Below are 22,883 nucleotides of genomic sequence, written 5' to 3'. Positions count from 1 at the left end.
CCGGTTCCCTTCCTCTGACCTCCCGCAACAAGGGCTGGTGTAGGTGATAAATACTCTAGGCTCTGCAGGCTTTCCACAGCCTCACACCGCTACTCGACCCCGCTCCCGCAGCACGAAAGCGGCGGAGGCGACACGCAAAGCCCACCCAGGACCGCGTTCCAGCGAAACGGTTCACGCAGACGGGCGGCAGGCTGGATTCGACTCACGGGCCGCGGTCTGCCGACCCCCTCACCGGAGAAACTCACTCGCCGGGTGCCTCGTGACCCCACGCTTGACCTCCGGCTGCCGTGGAGAGCACAGGTTCAGGGGTCCAGAGATGCCGCCCTCGCTCTGACTCTGCGGGGTCGTGAGCAAGCCGATGCCCCCTTCGGGGGCCTTCGCCGCGGTGTCTGAAAAAACGAGGAGTTTGGACGGTCGCGGGTTCCCAAAGCGTCACACCCGCTGGGGCAAGCTTGCTAACGGACACGTGTCTGGGCTCACCTCGGATTCAGGGTGCTGAGCGGGACGCCTCGTGGGGAACCAGAGTCCCGCTAGCTACGGGCCCCTCCGTCGAGGCACAAGAGGCCGTGTCAGGGTCACGCGGTCTCCAGGAGAGCCGCCGCGATGAGCCAGCGAGGCAGCCGGGAGGACACCGGTGCAGAAAAGCAGCAACTGCGTGGAAACCTGGCACCAGCCGGCCGGCACAGTGACCGGGGGCTGTTCGCGGGAGGTGCCCCCGCCCCTGCCCGGAACTGCTCACGTCCTCCGAGGTGCCGCGTCATCACGGGCCCCCCCCCCCGCCTGCATCCCCAGCCCCCTCAGCCCTGCACCCAGGCGCCGAGGGCCCTGCTGTGATTGTCGGCCCCTACAGGACAGGAGGAGACGCCAGGGCGGGTCAACGGTGGTGAGCGAGCCCCCTCCCACGACGGGCCCACCCGCCGAACTCAGCTCAAAGGGAGTCTCTTTAGTCCAGAGTTCCCCAGGCTCCTTCTGCAGGGGTGAGGCCGCGGGATTCGCCGCTTGTCTGAGGAGCTGGTACAAACCGGCCCAGACACCTGTGAACACCCAGTGCTCCAGACTCTGCCCGGTTCCTCCCTCGTGGGGGCCGCTCCCTCCGTCCCAGCCGCCACGGCCCTGATGTGGAGGTCGCGCCCGCACCGTCCCCGGCAGGTGTCTGCTCTCTCCTTAGACGCGAGTTACAGCCCAAAGGAGAGAAAAGGGCCCTCGCACGGAACACGGTCAGCTAAAAGCCATTTATTTCCTTTGCTCCCTCCCTTCCAGAAGCAGCAGCTCGTTCAGCGAGGTCGTGCAGATGAACTTCGAAATAGCCAGCTTCAGCAGCCTCTCGGGGACGCAGCCCATCACCTGGCAGGTGGAGTACCCACGGACGGCGACCACCGACACGGCCGTGTCCGAGATCTTCATCAGCCAGAAGGACCTGGCGGCCATCGTCCCCCTGGCCACGGTAAGGGACCTCGCCTGCGCCCCGGGGGGGGGGCCTCCCCTCTGTCCCAGGACACACGCTGCCTCCAGAGGCTCCAGGGCACTGGCACCTCCCCGTGCCTTGAGGAGGGGCCGTAGCCTCAGCCTGGCCTCTCTCAGCCCAGGTTACTGCCCTGCGACCCTCACCACGCTCGCTGCAGCCCCATCCCGGTTCGCCATGTGCCTGATTTCCCTCCATTTGTGCTGCTTGTTTTTCTTGTTATCTTCTGCTCCTTTTGATGTGTTCCCATAAATACGGTGTGGTCTTGGCTTCAGGAGCAGAACCCAGTGCCCATCCCCCATCTAGCCCGCTCCCCCTCCATAAACCCTCAGTTTGTTCTCTGTATTTAAGACTCTCTTAGGGTTTGCCTCCCTCCCTGTTTTTATCTTATTTTTCCTTCCCGTCCCCCCGTGTTCATCTGTTGTGTTTCTCAAATTCCACCTGTGAGTGAAGTCATCTGATAGTTGTCCTTCTCCGCCGGACTTATTCCGTTTAGCCTAATACCCGCCAGTCCCATCCACGTTGTTGCAAATGGCAAGATTTCATTCCTTTTCATCGCTCAGTAGTATTCCACTGTGCATATACACCACATCTTCTTAATCTATTCGTCATGCGTTCCTTTGGGTTCCTTCCATAATTTGACACAGTGACCAGGGACCTGTTAGGGTGAGACGCTATAAACAGTGGGGTGCAGCGCCCGTTTGAATCAGCATTTTGGTGTTCTTTGGATAAATACCTAGAGTGCAATTGCTGCATCGTAGGGTGGTTCTACGTTTCATGTTTTGAGGGAGCTCCACACCGTTCTCCAGAGCGGCTGCGCCAGTTTGCATTCCCACCAACAGTGCAAGAGGCTCCTTTTAAACAAATTTTTTAATGTTTATTTATTTTGAGAGAGAGAGAGAGAGAGAGAGCAGGGGAGGGGCAGAGAGAGAGGGAGGAAGAGAATCCTAAGCAGGGTCCACAATGTCAGTGCAGATCCCGACGTGGGACTTGAACTCACAACCGTGAGCATGACCTGAGCCAAAATTAAGAGTCAGATGCTTAATCGACTGAGCCACCCAGGCGCCCCTCTGCTCCTTGTTTATAAGGAAGCGTCAGGCCCCTCTGTATGTTAGTCGGATGAGCGAGGCAAGGCTACCGCCACAAACAACCTCAGAAACTCAGGTGCTCAGCACAACACAAGTTATTCTTGCTTATGTTTCATGGATCAAATGGTAGGGGGCTCTGTTCCGGCCATGTCTCAGGGGCATCACCATCTTGTAACTATGACATCAGGAACATGTGGCCTTCACGGTCTCTGGGACAGAGGAATGGACGTGTGGAAAGTCACATGCGAGCTTCTCTAAGCGATGGCATGGAAATGACTTTCCACACCCACGCGGCTGGTCACAGGGAGTCCCGTGGCCCCATCAGGTTTCCAGAGGGCTGGGTGAGCACCATCGCGGGGCAGGTCAACACGTCATTGACCCGCGTGGGTCACAGTGCGAACCCGTGCCGTGACTTCTGGCTCCACCCTGTGGCTGCTGGAGATGAGCCCGGGAGAGAAAACGGTGAGAAGGTAGATGGCACTTTGGCTCCGAGGTCTCTCACCTAGCACGCTGGGACTTTGTCCAGGGCCATCCCTGAGCTCGGCTTTGCTCCGCGTAGGGATGCTTTGCCAGGAGGTCCAAGAGGATGGCGTTTCAGAGGCGCGTGGTTCAGCTTCCACTGTCTTTGCCGGAATTCTCCCTCCCTCCCACGGAGCCTGGCGCAGATATTGCAAAAGCAATTTCTGTTCAGCTTTGGGATGAGCAGGCTTCACTGATACCAAGTTGGGAAATCCATCAATTAGGATTCTTTGGGTTGCATGGGACCAAATGCTACCCGGTTGGCTTAAGCACAGCGAGAATCTGCCGGCCCGCTTGACTCAGAATCCAGGATCCGTCCTGGCCTCGGGTCCGCCCGATCAGACCCAGCTCTGTCTCCGGGACTCCGTTTCTCTGCCTCTTGGCTTCCCTGAGTCTGCGCACGGTGGCAGCGTGGCAGCCAATACTCTCGCCAAATGGTTCAAGCCTCGAGCCCAGGAATCAGCCAGCTCATTTCCAGAAAATGCGACCAAGGTCTGGTTGCCAGGACTGCTCCTGTGGGGTCCTGCTGTCTGCCCGAGGCGGTCGCCGTGGCAGGGACGCTACATGCCCAGAGTGTGCGTGGCCTGGAACAGATGCCGTGGACGTCCCCTCCCGCCCTCGCCCCGCCCACCTCCTCACGCACTAGCACGTTATCACCTGAGAGTTCTGTCTCGCCTGCAAAGCCGTCCTTCCCGCCGGCGCGGCAGGACAGACGCACCGAGGAGTTTGCATGTCCCCATCCAAGGAGCCCTCTCCCCCGCGACAAATGGGAGTTGGCACGGACTTATTCCAGCGCCCTGGGCCCTCCCGTGGGTCAACGCAGCTCGGCACGGGGCCTTCCCCCGCCCGGCGGTCCTGGCCGGACACCTCGCGCTGTGGTCCCGAGTGCCCTGCTCTGTCTCACTTCCCCGCCCCCTGGCTGAGGTTGTCTGCCCCTCCCAATAAACCACTTGCAATGGAATCCTTCTGGGAAGACCCAAACCAAGATGCGGGTCGACCGCACAAACCACATGAGTTTGAGAGCAGAGCGGTTTCCGGATCGTTTCACTAGAAAACACGAGAATGGACACCGGGCAGCAAACAGGACACGCGGCCCCTCCTAATATCTGACGGGTGAGGAGGCTGAGGTGACTTTCCCAAGCAGTGAAGCCACTCTGTGCACAGGGAACCCACAGACTACAACCCCAGGGCCAAACCCAGCCTGTGCTCCCTTCTCTAAGTACAGATTGTTGGGGACGCAGCCACACCCGTCCATCCCTGACCCCTTCCGTTGGTCACAGGAAGAAGTGAGTAGTTGAGGCAGATGCTGAGTGGTCCACAGTGCCCGTACTGCCAGCCCTTTCTGGAAAAAAAGCATCTGACCTCTGCTGAAGGAGACCCGAGAGGGTGATTTCTTTTTTTTTTTTTTTTTTTTAATTTTTTTTTCAACGTTTATTTATTTTTGGGACAGAGAGAGACAGAGCATGAACAGGGGAGGGGCAGAGAGAGAGGGAGACACAGAATCGGAAACAGGCTCCAGGCTCTGAGCCATCATCAGCACAGAGCCCGACGCGGGGCTCGAACTCCCGGACCGCGAGATCGTGACCTGGCTGAAGTCGGACGCTTAACCGACTGCGCCACCCAGGCGCCCCGCGAGAGGGTGATTTCTAAATGCTGGCTGAACGGGTGAACCACCCAGGAGGTTTAGAAATTGGTGCAGTTGGGGCGCCACCCGGACAAATTGAGTGCGGATCCCTGGAGGTGGGACCAAGCACCACCGGATGATTCCGTGGTGCAGCCACGGTTGGAGACGAGACTCTCTCGGACTTCAAACGCCATTACTCTCACATTACTGTTACCAGGGCGCGTCGGTAAGAGCTGGTAAGCGAACGCGCTGAATCCCACGATGGACTCCAGGAAACAGATCAGAGCTCTTTGGGTTACACACCCTGCCCACCCCACCCCACCCAACCCAAGCATGGCTCACGGAAGGTAAGCGTCTAGGAAAGCGTTCTCACTCGTGTGCGCTCAGATCACCTGGAGACTCTTCGTGGAGGCAGATTCTCATTCAGGAGGTCTGAGTTGGGTGCTTTTATAAGGTCCTGAGTCGTGCCAGTGCCGCTGGTCTGGCGGACCAGACGTTGAGTGCTGACGATCGAGTTGAGCGAAATTTGTCATCGGGGAAGGTGGTTTCCCTTCTGCTTGCCTCTTGTGCCCCTCCCGGTTAGAGTCACTTGCAGGAGGCTGTGCTGGGCGGGTCCAGCAGGAGGAGAGCAAAAGACGCCTCGGTGCCAACACTCAAGCAAATCTCCCGGCCCTGGCTCTGATTAGAGCGGATTGGCTCGGCTCGGGTCGCGTGACCAACCTGAAGCCAGTCACTGGAGCCAAAGGGCGTGATGCTCTGACTGGAGGGGTCTGGGGGACTTGTCTTCCCGGAGCAGGTCTGGAGTCAGACTGAGAGCGGGTGGGCATGGTGCATGATGGGAAACTCTGGCTGCCCCTGGGAAAGGGGGAGCAGACAGACACCAAGAGCAGATCCTCACCACAGAAGGTATCATCTACCCCCAGGACCCGTTAATACGTTGAGGTCGGAGACTGATTGCTCCTGACTTCGCGTGTCCAAGAATAGGCATCAACAATGTAGAGCCCGCGGGCCAGAGTCAATCCGCTGCCTGTTTCTTGTGTACCGTGCAAGCTGGGGATCGTTTGTGTGTTTCCAAATAGCTACATTTTAAATAGTTATGTAAGGAGCGTTTTAGTACGCTCCATTTTGCCTCTCGGCCAGCAAACCCTGAAATACTCTCCATCTGGCCCCTCAGGGAGAAAGTTTGCAGGCTTACGACACGGAGCATCACCACCAGTTCTGGGGTGTAAGAGCCTGGCTCCTGTCCTACCTAGGTTAAATTTTTTTTTTTCAACGTTTATTTATTTTTGGGACAGAGAGAGACAGAGCATGAACGGGGGAGGGGCAGAGAGAGAGGGAGACACAGAATCAGAAACAGGCTCCGGGCTCTGAGCCATCAGCCCAGAGCCCGACGCGGGGCTCGAACTCCCGGACCGCGAGATCGTGACCTGGCTGAAGTCGGACGCTTAACCGACTGCGCCACCCAGGCGCCCCTGTCCTACCTAGTTTAAACAGAGAAGGCATTCAGGGGCGCCTGGGTGGCTCAGTGGGTTAAGCCTCCGACTCTTGATCTCAGCTCAGGTCATGACTTCACGGTTCGTGAGATCGAGCCCCACATCAGGTTCTGTGCTTGGGATTCTCTCGCTCCCTCTGCCTCTGCCCCTTCCCTGCCTTGTGCCCACCCTCTCTCTCTCTCTCTCTCTCTCTCTCTCTCTCTCCCTCTCTCCCTCTCTCCCTCTCCAAATAAATCCACTTAAAACCATTTACAAGAAACAGAGAAGGCATCCAGATATGGTGAAAAGCAAAATCACGATAAGGATAGGAGATATTATTTTGTCCCACTTTCCAAGGGACAAGAAAGCCCTCTTTGGAGCGTGATGTGATTATTGGGGTTGTTGCATTTTGGAAGATGGCATGACTACTGATGTCATACCCAGAATCCGTTTGTTGGCGAGTAACTGTGAGTGAATTCAAACTGGCTTCACCCAAACGATCTCTGACGGCCCCACATCTCCGCGCGGGGCACAGACCGCCGGCCCGTGTTCAGGTGCTCGTGTGACGTCATCCCCCGTAAGGTTTTTCTTTTTCTTTTTTTTTTTTTCTAGATGAGAAATGTTGTGTTTTGGTTTTGTTCTGTTTTTTCAAAAAGTAACTAGGAAGCAAATCCTTATGTTACCTGTTAGCGAGCCAACTGGTCAGGTCTGGGAAATAAGTAAATTGTCCCCATTGTCGCTCATTCTGAAGAAAAACCGTCAGAAACCTAAGACAGAGGATCACCGGGTGGGCAGTGGGCCTCAGGGGGCACGGTGCTCACCTTAAAACCAGGCCTTCTCACGCGCCCTCCGAAATCCAGGGAGAAAGCTGGGAATGTGGTGATTCTTCAGGAGCCTTGGGTCCCTCTCAGCCTCAGGTTCCATCCGGCTCCCAGGGAGTCGGTGAGGTGAACGCGAGGCTGTGTCTCAGCTCTCCTGCAGAGGGAGCCGTCGAGGCAGGACCTCCAAAGCCACACTGTCCCTTGGCCCTACTGTAAGCCGGCGGGGGTAGAGGGGTGGTGGTCTCTTTTCGAGGATAAAGGGGCAGCGGAATCCATTCAAGCTCAGGCCAAGCCCTCATGATGTGAAGGCCACTGTGGATGTTCACCGTGAGGGGTCCTGGGAAACAGGCAGTGAACGGACAGGTCTGGCCCCCAGGGGTGGGGTGGGGGTGGGGCAGACAGCACACAGGTCGGTATCTCGTAGGACAGGACCAGGTAACCATAAGGCACTGCTGTGAAGACAGGGAACGCAGGGAAGGGGAGTGGAGCGTAGCTGTTTCTATTTTCCCTGGCGTTGATTCCAAAATAAAAGACTAAATTCCTTGCCTAGTCTGGAGAAGGCAGGAGCCCCTAATGTGGGCAGGTATAGGCAGAGGCCCTCTGCTCCCGGACTGGCCGGCTTAGTCCCAGCCTGAGTTTCCTGGAAAGATTCACCCCGAATTTTGAACAGGCTTTTGGCCTCGGCAGACCTGAAATGAGATCATTTTCCTTGACTCCTGAAACATGGTGGGAACTCGGGTGTTGTTTCGGTTTTTTTTTTTTCCTTATGTCAAGCTTTCAGGATTCCTAGAACGTGTCTACATCTCTCCGCATAAAATCAAATTGGAAATCAAGTGGCTATGGCCAGGGCTGTTTAAAGGAGAGATTTCTACTTGTTCCCATGTCTGCAGAATGATGATCTTAATCCTCACCTCGCCGGGGCGTCACGGAGATTCATTCGGGTCTGAGAGGTCCCGGGAGCCCCTGGCCAAGCATATAGCAGGACACGATTGCCGGGGGAGGGGGGGGGGACGTCGGCAGTGGCTTGCCCTTGTGCTCTGCTCTGCCTCTGTGGACTGCCGCCCCCAGTCCCCCCGGACCTCTGGCTTCTGGTGGCGTTCAGCCAGTGGGAGGCACCACGGGAGACCGGACAGAGCAGAGAGAGACAGAGGCTCCTGTGGCGGGCTGAACCGTGACCCTGAGAAGCTGTGTCGACATCCTAAATTCTTTCCAGTCTACCTGGTCCCCTCCCCATCTTGCTACAAACCCGCCAGGGCGTGGTCGTCTCTGTCCACAGCTCCTGCCCTGCAGGGGAATCTGTTTTCCCTGGCTCTCCTCCCTCTGGGCTCCCAGAACTGGCTGCCTTCCCTCTGGGCTCCCAGAACTGGCTGCCTTCCCTTGCCCCTGGATGTGGGGCTCCTAACAGCTACCAGCTTCTCCATCCCTGGCTACTTCCATCGCTCCTGCCCGTGACTCTGTGGGAAGCCCCTCATCGCACACGCTGCAACCCGCCCCTTTGAGTGGGCCTTCCAGTTCCAGCCAGGACCCCGAGGGCGGCAGGCTCCGGGCTCCCTCCAGCTCTTCCCAGGGAGCACAGCAGGCTCATCCGCAAAAGCAGACACGGCCAGGAAGTGGTCCTGACCACCGAAGGGTCGTCTGTCTTTCATCCTTGCTTCGTACAAAATTAACACAGAAGGCACAGGGTGAAGGGATCTGCCGGGGTCCCTGAGCCCCACGGTTGGATTTGTCCAGCCGGCAGCCTCCTGCGGTGGCTTTTCCACGTCCTTTCGCTCGCTGAGTCCAGAGAACCCGGTGTGGGCAACGGGATGGGCATTAACAGGCAGGTGGCGTCGCAGAGATGCGCTTGGACCCGCCTGTCAATCTACAAGTGATGAATGACTTCGCTCTGCGTCGGGGTCCGTGGGGAAGTGTGTTGGCAATATCCTCTGGGTTCGAGAAGGCAACAGCAGGCATTTCAAAGAGCCGAGAGACATCTCCTTTGACGGGGATTGCAGAATATTATTTTTAAAAGAGACAATAGATAAATAATGTTTTATTGTTTTCCAAAACATCCTATCCTTGATATTCATGCCCCTCTTCCAACTTGGAAATTTTACATTGTGACTCCCTGGAGAGGGTTTTAAGGATGGCTTCAGTGCTCTCGGGCAATTGGAAAACGTTTGCTGGGTCGAAAAATAACTATATGGGCGGAATAAGTATTTCCTTGTCACAGCTGGAGATTTACTGTGGAATTCAATTTAGAAACACCCCTCCTTCCAACCGCCTGACACCGGGCTCTGTCTAAAGAGGAAATCTGTGACTCATCCGAGGCTGCTTGGCCTTGGTAGGAATGTTTTCAGGGTGACCGATTCATTATCCGATGAGTGACCCCTTACCCACCACCTGGCACAGAAGAAGTGCTCAGACCGTGGCAATAGTCAGCGTTGGCATTCACACCAAGGTCGCCAGCAGCCGGGCCGGGTTTCCCCAGCAGTAAGGGAAGGGGTGCCATGGAGGGATGTTCGGGCCTCGTCCAAGTTTATACCTCCCATTATCTTTCTCTCTTTACTTAGCAAAACCTGTGTGTTCTAACATTAACGATTATGTAAGGTCGCTGGGGATAGGAGACGGAGGTGGAGAACATAGAAGCAAGAAAGGAACGAAGAGAGAACAGAAAACTCATCTGTCCTCCCAACATGAACATTAGCAGGAAGCCTGATAGGGCAGCAGGAGCCCTGGTCCCGGGAGAGGCGCCCAGGACGGTCACCCTCCACACCCCTGGTACCACACCTTTAATCTTTTCTCTGAGTTCAGAGAAACTCTGAACAGGACTTGGGGGCTCCGCCTCAGGAGCCAGCTGTGTGGGCGTGAATCCCAGCACCTCCTGTGAGGGGCTGTGTGACCTCGGACAGGTAGCTTGGCCTCTCTGTGACTCTGTTCCGTCGCCTGTAAAATGGGGAAAAGACCAGCCCTGGAGCCCTAGGAATGTTCTGAATGCATTTAGCACCCTTACCTGGCCCCTCTCCCCTGGGGGCTGAGCCCCAGCCCTGCCGCTGGAGTGGCGGAAAATCAGGCCTGGGGGGAGGCGACCCTGCAGAAGACCCAGCATCCCCTGGGGCCCTCGAGGAGATTCGAGCACCTTGGGGTTGCGAGTCTGCCCAGAGCTCAGTGTTCCCTCCCATGTGAACGCAGATCACAAGCCCCCACGGTCCTCGCAGGCACCACCGAACTCGTTACACAGATTTCCATCAAGGTACAGCGGACACAGAGATCTTGAAATATCATTCATACTCTTTGCTAGTCTGAAATTATGGTCATTTTTTACACCCAACGCTAGATCTTATTACTTAGTGCGGTAATGCAGAAGGACCAGGATTAGTAGATCTGAAATTAGTTTCCCTCCTAAGCCTGTGTTATTTTATGCATTTGAAAATGTATTCTGAGAAGGGCTTCTTAGACCTCACCAGCCAGCCAGAGTTGCCTGTGACCCAAAACAGGCTAAGAATTGTTGCCCCAAGGAAGTAGTTCTTCACCTGAGCCCCTCCATCACTCAGCCCTGCGGGGAGAAGGGAAGTCCCGCCCCTCCATCACCCAGCCCTGAGGGGAGAAGGGAAGTCCCGCCCCTCCATCACCCATCCAGGGACAAGGGAAGTCCCACCCCTCCATCACCCAGCCCTGGGGGGGGGGGGTTGACAAGGGAAGTCCCAACCCCTCCATCACTCAACCCTGAGGGGAGAAGGGAAGTCCTGCCCCTCCATCACCCAGCCCTGGGGGTGAGGGACAAGGGAAGTCCCGCCCCTCCATCACTCAACCCTGAGGGGAGAAGGGAAGTCCCGCCCCTCCATCACCCAGCCCTGGGGGGGGTTGACAAGGGAAGTCCCAACCCCTCCATCACTCAACCCTGAGGGGAGAAGGGAAGTCCTGCCCCTCCATCACCCAGCCCTGGGGGTGAGGGACAAGGGAAGTCCCGCCCCTCCATCACCCAGCCCTCGGGGGAGAAGGGAAACCCCACCACAAACCTCTCCTTATTAAGCACCCACTGTGCATGGGCATTGTTGTCGAGGCTGCTGCACCTGTCCCACTGGGCATCTCTGTCCTTGCCGTGTCCCCTCCCGGAAGGCCCCTTCTCGCCACTGCAGACTCCGCTCAAACCCCACTGCGTGAGGGTCTCTTCCGACCCTCCTGCCCCTGACAGCACCCACTGCTGCCCCTCGCTCTCGAGACACCGTGTCTCAGTTTTGTGTCTGATAAAATCGCTGAGACTCCTTCTCATGCTGGTATTTATATGATGCCTGCCCCCACCACCCTCTCCCAGCCCGGAATGTTGACTGGGGGGCAGCTGGGATTTCGCCTCTATTTCTTAGCCCGAGCCCCTTACCTGTGACCATTCGTGCCATGGATGTGCTTCTTCACCGCAGGCCAGCTCAGTGCCAGGCTGGGCAACAGCAGAGAACTAAAGGAACACGGTGACAGTGCTGTCCCTGTGTGCTGGCATCCCAGACGGTACCCTGGACGTTCACTTTGGGAGCCCCTGTGTGCCTGCTTCTCCTGTTCCCGTGCCTCCAACCTGGGGTGGTTCGGACACGTTCCCACCGCACTACCCGTCTGCTGTCCCAAGTCCTGCCGCCCACCAGCCAAGGAGTCAGGCCTCCACATCCAGGGAGCGCTGGACCCTGGCTGGTGCCATGGGCCCCACCAGGACCTAGACGGCCCTCAGCGCGTGGCCCATGGTTACTCTCTGATCTAACGACCACTGCCTCCCTTTCCTCCGCACCCCAGCCCCGGGGCCTTTGCACTGGCTGTTTCCTGTGCCTGGAGCCTCTCCCCAGATTCCATACTGTGTTTTCCCTCACATTAGGCAGGTCCCCGCTTCCCTAGCCAACCTCAGTTACCTTACCTGAAGCCACAGCTCAGTCACTCTGTGCCCTGGCCACCTTGTTTTTCCTTCGTAGCTCGGTGCAACTCCCGTAACTTATTCAGATGTTCGCTGTCTGAATTTCCCCGCTGCAACGTCAGCACCGTGAGAGCAGGGCTCGCTCCATCACTACCGTATCCAACTATGCCCAGCACACAGTAGGTGCTTAATAAGGAGCTGCCACTGAGTGAATACATGAATCAATGCCCACGTCTGTCTTCCCGGCCCCTAGAGTGAGCCCCTTGAGGTGAAGGAACTGTTTTCTTTTCCATCATTTGGCCACCAGCACCTGCAGCCCCGCTCCGGCCTAAATCCGCATTATTCTTCCTGTCTGGTGCGTGATTCGTCGTGCCAAGGCTCGCGTTCCGTAACTGCCAGCCTTTATCCTCCGGCCCCGTAATTATGTCAGCATCTGAAACGTGTCCGAGCACTGCTCTGTGAATGAACGCATAACTCAGTTCGAGTCATTGCCACACAGGAGGGACAAGGAAATGTTTTGGAGGCAAAAGACAGAGAACACGCGTCTTCGTGGACGTGAGGGACTCTCGGGGGGCATTTCCATCCACCTCACAAACACCACGTGCGGTTGGCCCTATGTGACGGCACTCTCCCTTCCGTTTTCAAATGACGCTAGAGTTCACCTGCCACGCAGGGTCCTTCGTTCAGCTTTTGTTAGTAATCCTGCGGATTAAACAGCCAGTTGCGGACGAAGAGAGGACAGTGGACTGGTCCTTCCCGTGGTTCTCAAACCTGTGTGTGGTCAGCGTCGTCGGGAGGGCTTGTTAAAACAGGGCGTGTCTGCTTTGGCAGCTCCGTGGTGGGGCCCAAGATTCTGTGCCTCTGACCGGCTCCCGGTTACGTGGATGCCACCGGCCACTTCAGACAACTGCCCTGGATCAGGGGTCGGTGCCTGAACCGCCGGGTCCAATCCCCTGGGGTGGGGGTGGGGTGGAGGGGGGTGCTTCCTGGCCACACCCCCAAATTAATTATACCAGCGTCATTCGAGTCGGGCACCTGCGTCTAAACACTCTGTAGGTGATTCGGATGCACTTCCAGAATCAAGGACAGCCGCCCTGTTCCCGGTGGCTTTTCTCGTTGCAGCCCCCGTCACCGGCGGACGTGATGTTACGTGTGTATCTGTTGGCCCGTTTACTGTCCATCTCCCTGTCTCCAGTCCTCTTACTGTGTCTCCAGTTTCTAGAATGGGGCTCAGCCCCTGGGGGGTGGTCCACAGATACCTGCATTGAATTCATGAGGTATAATAAAGTTATAGCTTCTCCATGTTGCTAAGCATCGTATAACTTCAGCTACAGGAAGGAAAGAAATAGGAAGGAAGATTCCTGTTCGAAACTTCTAAGCCGTTGTTCTACAGTGGAACTTTCTGGAACAGTGTTCCCTGTCCGCACCATTCAGTATGTCACGAGCTACCTGAGGTCACTGGACACTTAAAACTGGCGGGAGCCACAGAGGAGATTAATTTTTAACTTCGCCTAATTTTACTTTTTTTTAACGTTTGTTTATTTTTGAGACAGAGAGAGACAGAGCATGAACGGGGGAGGGGCAGAGAGAGAGGGAGACACAGAATCAAAAGCAGGCTCCAGGCTCCCAGCCGTCAGCTCAGAGCCCAACGCGGGGCTCAAACTCACGGACGGCGAGATCGTGACCTGAACTGAAGTCGGACGCTTAACTGACTGAGCCACCCAGGTGCCCCATCTTCACCTAATTTTAATTAATCGATGTAAATAGCCACACATGTCTAAGGGCTGCAGAACAGCGACATAGTAACGGTAATGAAGGTGGCCAAGTGGAAAATGTCAATGTCGGTCCAGATTCCACCCCAGCCCTGCTGTGAGTTTGTCTCTTGTCATCCTTGTTCGTCTGTCGGCTTTTTCAGCAGCATTCCTGTGGGACCCACCATCGGCACAGCTCCTTTTTTTCCCCATATTGTCTGTGATCTGATATGTTAAAGAAAACAAAAAACAAAAAAAAGCAAGCATAATAGAAGATCTTTTAATGCCTTATATTTTATCAGCACAATTTGGGAGCAGGTAGCAAGAACCAAACTCAACTGCCTTACTCCAAAGAGAGAGTTAAGTTGATTATAGTACCCCAGGAGGCCAGGCCCAAAAGGAACCACAAAGGATTGGAGGGGGTATGGGAAATTGCCTGCAGGGGCTCAGCAGACAAAACCCCACAGGTACCCATCACCCTGGCTTTACAGACCCCACGGGCAGGGTTGGCTTGCTGCTTGGTTTGTGATTCACTCGCGTCCACAGAATAAGAACACAGCGGCAGGGCGAGCCCAACCTCAGCTGAGCATCTGGCTTTCACAGCCACAGACCCAGCCTCTTGGCCTAAACTCTGTCCCAACTACCTCTTGCCAGATGTTATGATGACAAAATAGGGATAAGGGATAGGGAGAGACTGACGACAGCATAGATGGTGGCAAATACCTAGCTTTGAATCTCAGATGCACTAGTTTGTGCACTGTGTGCCCTTAGGCAAGTCGCTTACCCTCTCTGGGCCTCCGTTCCCTTGCCTGTAACAAGGATGTAATGATGGTGCCCACTGCATAGCATTGTAGTGAGGATTAAATCAGCTAATAGATGCAAAGCCCTTAGGAGAGTGTCTGACGCGTATTAAGTGCTCCTTCAGTGTTGGCCATTATTATTCATGAGCAGCAATATTAACAGTAGTATTAATTAATTAGCTTCTGCTCTCCACACTCATAGGAAGATGTCTTGTTTACTACACGGGAGCAAATTCCTGTTGTCTGATCCATACAGACTTTATTAATGTTCTTCTGAAGTACCTCCTCCGAGTTCATTAACATCATGTGAATTTCTGCCCCAACGCATCTGGTGGAATTGTGCCCTTAATTCCCGGGTGCGTACAAGACCCGAGACCGGGAAAGGGGGCAGATGACGGAGTGGGAAGAGCCCTCTTGCCTCCAGGAGCCCCCGAGGGAAGTGGCAAGGACCTGCTGTCCCCCGGGTGTGCGTGCACAGTCGAGCAGCCGGGTGAACAGGGGCCGCCTAGCCTCCTGGACATCGGGCCACATTGCGCGGCCCAGGTCGTCTAGTCTAGTACTCCACTTGTGCTCAGATGCGTGTGGACTACATCTCCCTAAATTCTGCACGCCTTCGTGCTGTGGTTATCAGAGGTGGTGTGGAAACCCCCGGGGGTCCCCAAGGCCCTTTCATAATACGCGCTCCCTATTGATGTGTGACAAGTCAGGCCAAGATGTAGTGGCTTCAATTAGCAATAAAGGGCAAGAATCCCGGACCAGCTCTGCTGGGGGGGGGGGTCTGACTCGGGGTCTCTTTCGGGGGAGGGGGAGGGTCACAGCCAGATACTGGGTGGGGCTGCATCGTCTAAAGGGCTGGGGTCCCCCTGCGAGGCGGCACACCCCCACATAGCTGCCTGAGTGGCCCCGTGGCCAGCAGCTGCGTCCCCCCGGGAACCACGGCAGGAACCGTGACGGCCTCAGGGGTCACACACGGGTTCTTCTGTGTCCTTCCGGGTACACAACAGTCTCTGATTCCGTGTGGGACGTCAGTCAGGGCGACGAAGGCCAGGAGACAAGGATCCGGGGGCCAGTGCGGAGACGGACTTCCCACAATGCTGGCGGGTGACGTGCCTTGTTCACTGCCTTTCTCTCGTCAGAGCCCAGGGGTGCGGGGCGATGGCCTCCCCTCACGGCTGGCGGGATGTGTGCTCTTGTGGTCTTGGATTGCCAGGCTTCCAGTTGTGGTTTCTAATGTAACAATAGGCATCATGCACGTAGGCAAGACCTCTGAGGGTCCTCAATAATTTTTAAGGCCATCAAGGGATCCTGAGACCAAAATGTTTGAGAGCTCTCGGGCTGAGGAGGGGAACTGGAAGGACTGAGTAGTGAACAGGTGTCTCGGGGGCGGGGGGAGGGCGGGGAGGGGCAGGTGGCTGTGTCTCAGATCCTCACCCAGAAACCCAGTCCCCCGACCAAACAGTTCTTTACAAATGTGTGAGCTAAGTGTGAACGGGGATTTCTGTCATCCACCTACTAACTTCCCACCTAGAATCCTGTTCATGGTTGATTCATTCTTTCCCTCCTTCCTTTACCTTCCCTGCCCCCAAATTCATGATTAGTGATTGATTATTAATTAATGGTTATTAGTGATGGATTACCTTGGGAGGAAGGTCGTGGGGGGACACAGCCAAGGGCAGGTGTCAAACTAACCACAGTCATAGCTTCGGGTCCAGAGCGACCCATCAGTTCATTTATTCACTGAATGAGCATTCGCAGGATGCCCGTAATGTGCCAGCCAGGTGGGTGTTCCGGACTTGGAGTTTAAGGAGTGAGCAAAATAATCAAGGCTCCAACTTACATGCTACATGAATCAACATGCCCTTCAGTAATGACATCGGAAAGTAAAGAGGCTGGGCTGGATTTAGAAACCAGTCTTCTCTGTCTTAGGGGAGACAGCCGTGAAAGTATCTGTGTGTTGCTGCTTCTAATCTGTGATGTCCGGAGGGAAGGTCCGGACCACTGGCCCAAGCAGCGTCTTTATGCGCGTTAGAAAGAGGTGCCCTTCCATAAGGCACTTGACGTCCCCCTCTGTCAGAAGATTTACTCTATCTGCAGTCTGAACGCAGACCCGTTGTGCAGTGAAAAACCTGCCCAACTGTACTTGGCAGCCCCGACTGAACTTAACCAGCAGACCAAGTAAAAGCCACTTTCCTTAGTTATAGTGGAAGAGATGCCATCTACCTAATATTCCTTTGGTTTTGTCTTTCCTCTTCTTTTAGACTCTAGCACCAAACAAGGACCTTGATTTCTGTTTTTGTTGTTGTTGTTGTTGTTGTTTGGTTTTTGGTTTTTTCTTTTGCCAGTGTCTAAAGTGACTATTGTTAGTGGCTCAAAATTCATGGTTTCCCTTTTACTTCCTTTCTCTCTGAAGGGGCCTCAAAAAGGCAGGATTTATTAGAAAACAAGTATGTGAACAGTATATAATTCCTTTTCCAAGTCCCAGTGCCGCCGGGTGGTTGTAGCTACAAGCAGTCTCCGTGCCTGTTGATAAATGCTGGGCTGGTGTGCGTGTGTATATCACCCACAGAAACGGTAAGTGATCAAGTTACTTGGAGCGAGTACGTTAAATCACTCCCTGGAATCAAATGTAAAATGCACTTACAAATGTGAATATTATCTCAGATACACGCCTGCGTAATATTAAGAGACTGTAAAAAATACACCTTCTCAGATACTGCATTGTGTCCTATAATAGGAGAGGGGGAAAAAAAAACCCAAAACAAGTTTTCAGAATGCTTCCAGAAGCCCCGCTGTGCTCAAGTGCCAGAAATCACCAAAGCCAGAGTCCGTGCAGACGGAAGATTCTTGAAGTAAAAATGAAAGAGAATTGTTAATGGAATTTCATTTTCGAGAACCTTAGGTGGGTACAGATTTGAATGAGAATTAATCTTGGTATTTTGCTTTATAAATTCATATAAGAACAGCTAGATGAAATGAGATTTTTTTTTCTTGCCTTCATCTGGATTTTGCCATGGAGTCTAAAAAGGTCAAAATCAGCACATTCATTTATTTTATTGAAAAGCGTTCGCTTGCCTTCCGAAAGAGTTTCCGTTTTCCCTTTTGGGGGGCGACCTGCCGCCAGGGCGCACGAGCCCCTGACACAGATCTCCGTGAACCGAAAGCAGCCCGCGGGGAAGCAGAACTTCTCACGGTTGGGACAGGACGTCAGAAGAGCCTCGTTTCCGTTTCTGAACCAAGAAAGAGCATCTGAGCAGCTGTGCTGACCGAGCCGGGCTGTTCCCACAGCACACGATCCCGCCCTGCCTCCTTCTTGCCTTTCCCTTTGCCCTTGCATCGCGGGGAGGGCCGAAGCCGAGGACAAGAGGACTAAATCCTGCACACCGAGCACTCAGGGCAGGAGGGGCCCGCACAGCCCTGCGCTGGCCGACCTCCCAGCGCAGCTCTGTGCGCCCACTTGTCCCGGGAAGCCAAGCTCTCTCGCTTCGTTGTGCCCTTGGGTTGCTCAGGATCCCTTGCATCTGCCTTAAAAAAAAAAACAAAAACAAAAACAAAAACCCAGCTCTGTAGAGGTGTAATTGACGTGCAAATAAAAACCCAACGGTACCTGTCCAGTGTACGAAATTGCATGGGTTTGAACACGTGTGCACACCCGGGGAGCCACCTCCCGGGTCAAGGTAACAAACGTCTCCAACGCCTCCCAAAGCTTCCTTGGGTCTGACTTTGTGGTTTAGGTTTCCTTTGTCGTGAGAACCCTTAACGTAAGATCGACCCTCCGAACAAAGCGGAAGCCACCTGGGTAACCACGGGGCACGGGGTTGGCCGGCACGTCTCTGGAAGGTACTCATCCCGGTGACCCTGACTTCCCACCCGCGGAACAGCATCTGCCCCCTCCCCCTGGTGACCATCGTCCTCCTCGCGGCTCCCGTGACGGTGACTATGTCAGACTCCTCGTGTGAGGAGCATCCTTACCTCCCTGCGCATCATGACCTCCAGCTTCACCCACGTTGTTGCAAACGGTGGGATTTCCTTCCCTTTTAAGGCGGAAGACTGTTCCGCCCTCTGTACACACGTGTCCTTACCCGTCTGTCTGTCGACGGACGCTTGGGTTGTCTCCATGCCTTGACCATGGTCAATAATGCTGCTGTGAACGTGGGGTGCAGGTATCTCTTTGAAACCCTGACTTCGATTATTTCGGACGTATACCCGGAGCTGGGATTGCTGGAGCCTCTGGAAGTTTCTTTTTCTTTTTCTTTAATTTTTTGAGGTCCTGTCGCCCTCCTTTGGTTGATCCTCCCAAAGTATTACTAGAAAGCCTTCGGACGCTCTGCGTTCCTCTACAGCAGGTGTACCTGGCACCGTGAATGCTTCCCACACACTCAGCCTGTTACATACAGCCTCTCTTTAAGTCACGGCAGGAGCTCCGTAAGGCAGGCGTGATCCCTCCCACTTCACAGATGGGAACGGTGAGGCTCAGAGAGGTGAGGCCACTCACCCAAGATCACACAGCTTGTAAGTTGCAGACGTGGGGTGTAGACCTCAGTCTGTTTGACCTCGTTCTTCCCTGTGACCCTTGGGAAGCTGGGAGACCAGGTGAACCCCAGCTACAGGCATTCTTTATTTTTCTTTTCAAATGTTTATTTAAATTCTAGTCAGTTAACATAGCGTGCGATAGTGGTTTCCGGAGTAGAACTCAGTGATTCATCACTTATATACGACACCCAGTGCTCATCCCAATAAGTGCCCTCATTAGGACCCCATCACCCGTGCAGCCCATCTCCCATCCACCTCCCTCCATCAACACTTAGTTTATTCTCTATCGCTAAGAGTCTCTTGTGGTTTGCTTCTCTCTCCTCTTCCCCCCTTCCCAGATATGTTCATCAGTTTTGTTTCTTAAATTCCACCTGAGTGAAATCGTATGACATTTGTCTTTCTCTGACTGACTTATCTCACTTAGCATAATGCTCTCTAGTTTAATTCATGTTGTTGCAAGTGGCCAGATTTCCTTCTTTTTGATGGCTGAGTAATATTCCGTAACATACATATATATCTCACATCTTCTTTACCCATTCATCAGTCACTGGACATTTGGGCTCTTTCCAGTTGGACTGTTGTTGACAGTGCTGCTATAAATATCAGGGTGCACGTGCCCCTTTACATCTGTATTTTTCTATCCTTTGCATAAATACCTAGTAGTGTAATTGCTGGGTCGTAGGGTAGTTCTACTTTTAATTTTTTGAGGAACCCCCGTAGTGTTTTCCAGAGTGGCTGCACCAGCTGGCATCCCACCAACGATGCAAAAGAGATCCTCTCTCTGTGCATCCTCGCCAACATCTGTTGCTGCCTGAGTTGTTAATGTTCACCATTCTGACAGGTGTGAAGTGATATCTCGTTGTGGTTTTGATTTGTATTTCCCAGATGATGAGTGACGTTGAGCATTTTTTCACGTGTCGGTTGGCCATCTGGATGTCTTCCTTGGTGAAGTGTTTATTCCTGTCTTTTGCCAGGTTCTTCACTGGATTATTTGGGGTTTGGGTGTTGAGTTTGATAAGTTCTCTATAGGTTTTGGATGCTAACCCTTTATCTGATAATGTCATTTGCAAATATCTTCTCCCATTCTGTCGGTTGCCTTTTAGTTTTGCCGATTGTTTCCTTTGCTGTGCAGAAGCTTTTTATCTTGATGAGGTCCCAGTAGTTCATTTTTGCTTTTGTTTTCCTTGCCTCCGGAGACGTGTTAAGTAAGAAGTTGCTGCAGCTGAGGTGAAAGAGGTTTTTGCCTGCTTTCTCCTCGAGGATGTTGATGGCTTCCTGTCTTACATTGAGGTCTTTCATCCATTTTGAGTTTATTTTTGTGTCTGGTGTAAGAAAGTGGTCTAGGTTCATTCTTCCAGATGTCGCTGTCCAGTTTTCCCAGCACCACTTGCTGAAGAGACTGTCTTTATTCCATTGGACGTTCTTTCCTGCTTTGTCAGAGATTAGTTGGCCATACATTTGTGGGTCCATTTCTGGGTTCTCTACTCTGTTCCATTGATCGGAGTGTCTTTTTCTTGTGCCAGTGCCATACTGTCTTGATGATGACAGCTTTGTAATACAGCTTGAAGTCTGGGATTGTGATGCCTCCTCCTTCGGTTTTCTTTTCCAGGATTGCTTTGGCTATTCAGGCTCTTTTCTGGTTTCATACAAATTTTAGGATTGTTTGTTCTAGCTCTGTGAAGAGTGCTGGTGGCATTTTGATGGGGATTGCATTAAATGTGTATATTGTTTGGGGTAATCTAGGCATTTTAACAATGTTTGCTCTTCCAATGCATGAGCATGGAGTGCTTTTCCATTTCTTCGTGTCCTATTTAATTTCTTTCATAAGTTTTCTACAGTTTTCGGAGTATAGATCTTTTACGTCTTTAGTTAGGTTTATTCCTGGGTATCTAATTGTTTTTGGAGCAGTTGCACATGGGATCAATTCCTTCATGTCTTGTTCTGCTGCTTTGTTATTGGTGTAGGCATGTTTTTTTTTTACTGCAACCTTTTCTAAATCACTCCTGCCATCTCATTTTTAAGGTGTCTCCCTCTCGCACCTCTCCCCACCTGCTGCTGGGAAACACAGCAAACAGAACGGGGCCTCCCCTGATACGAACGTCCCCATTGGATGCCACTGTCAGCAGAGTGGAAATTCCTGAAACAGGGCTTAGCCAATTTGACTGTGACTATTTGCCTTTCCGTGTGACCTGATTTCTCTTCAGGCTTCTGCATCTAGGTAGGGACTCTGGGCCTTCCAGAGTCAGCAAATGAAAATGTCACCCACAACTTTGGGACTGCTTTTAATTGAGATTATTTATAAAATGAGTTTCCTGTGGAGGGACACCACGGGAGACCTAAGAGTGCCTTTATTTCCTGCGGAACCTCCAGAAGCTTCCAGTTCCACTTGGGAGGCCCGATTCTGGGTATTTGGTGCTCAGTCCCGTAAAGAGATTGGGGTAAAACATGGCCCCAGATGCCTTTCTTGGTTCTGGGAGTGGCTGAAGCCTGAACAGTAAATCGCACGCAGTCCCCTTCCGTGACATCTGCTCTCTACAGTTTATAAAATGCTTTCCCGCTTGTGGTCATTTTTACGTTTTCAGCGTCAGTCACGGGAAGTCCTCCTTCCAGGCGGTCATCACCAAGACCCGCCTGACAATGTGGCCGTGTCGTCCTGGGGAGCCTAATCTGGGAGGCTCGGAGGCAAGGACTAGCAAAAACCTCCAGAAATCAGAGCTGCCCTGGTTTGGCGAACGTGCAAGATCAAAATCTGCTGAATCACATTGAGGTTCTCTCCCGTGATACTGATAATTAGCATTCACAGGGCGCTGGTACTGGGCTAACTGCTGCTCATTCATCATCTCATTTAATCCTCATAACAGCAGCTCCAACAGAGGCTAAAGTGGCATTGTCTTCATTGTGTGGGTGAGGCACTGAGGCTGTGGGCACAGCTAACATGCCCGGGGAAGCGGTGCAAATAGGGTCTGGCTCAAACCCAGCCCCAGGGCCCTCCTCTTCACCACCACAACTTATCGTGGGAACTGTGGGCAGTGAAAGGATGCGGAAGAGGAGATGGGTGCTGGTGATGGTGATAATGATGGTGATAATAATGGCGATGGTGGTGATGATGATGGTGATGGTGGTGATGATGCTCACGGTAATAGTGATGAGATCGTCTTTGAAAACCGTCAGAAGTCAGATCCGATGAATGAGGAACTTAGAGAAAGAGAGTAGTATCTTTGATCCAAGTGGTTGTGTAAATAAATTGAAGAGATTGACCTCTTTCCTTCCTTGTTCTCCTAAATTCACTCAGAGCAGTTCCCCAAGGGTGAGAGCCACAATATCCCAGACAGAGGCACCCATAAGCCTAGACTGCGGCCTATCAATATCCTGACCCACCATTCCAGTTTGCCTGGGACTGACGAGGTTCCCGGGATGTAGAACTTCCAGTTTTAAAACTTAGAGAGTCCAGGGGCGCCTGGGTGGCTCAGCCGGTTAAGCATCTGACTTCGGCTCAGGTCATGATCTCTCGGTCTGTGGGTTCGAGCCCCGCGTCGGGCTCTGTGCTGACAGCTGGGAGCCTGGAGCCTGCTTCCGATTCTGTGTCTCCCTCTCTCTCTGCTCCTCCCCCACTCATGCTCTGTCTCTCTCTGTCTCTCAAAAATGAAAACATGTCTAAAAATTAAAAAAAAAAAAAACTTAGAGAGTCTGGGCAAACCAGGATGAGTTACTCACTCTTCCTCCCAAATTGACTTTGGGGTTACGCACGGGATGAGTATGATCCTCTGTAATTATTTTAAGGCCATTTTGTTACTTTACATGCAGAGATTGTTAGCTGGAAGATGTCCTTTGTCTGAATCCGACCCGGAGATGAATTTTATTTGTCATCCATGGATAGCAATGGGGAGGTTTCCCACAAATAAATCTGGACTCCTGACGTCTCGTGAAAGAATTAGAAGATTTG

General features: G+C 53.3%; 1 protein-coding gene across 2 annotated transcripts in view; it reads left to right on the top strand.

The window, feature by feature from the left end:
• Window positions 1-22,883, top strand: part of TMEM132C (transmembrane protein 132C) — a 312,101-nt gene that overhangs the window by 240,019 nt on the left and 49,199 nt on the right. For both annotated transcript variants that reach the window (XM_023241276.2, XM_019814428.2), the window contains one exon: window positions 1,261-1,444. In XM_023241276.2, coding sequence (XP_023097044.2) covers window positions 1,261-1,444 — 184 coding nt within the window. The remainder of the gene's footprint in view (window positions 1-1,260; window positions 1,445-22,883) is intronic.

Source organism: Felis catus, chromosome D3 (assembly GCF_018350175.1).
Source record: "Felis catus isolate Fca126 chromosome D3, F.catus_Fca126_mat1.0, whole genome shotgun sequence".
Lineage (NCBI taxonomy): Eukaryota > Metazoa > Chordata > Mammalia > Carnivora > Felidae > Felis > Felis catus.
This window is presented reverse-complemented; position numbering and strand designations above follow the sequence as displayed.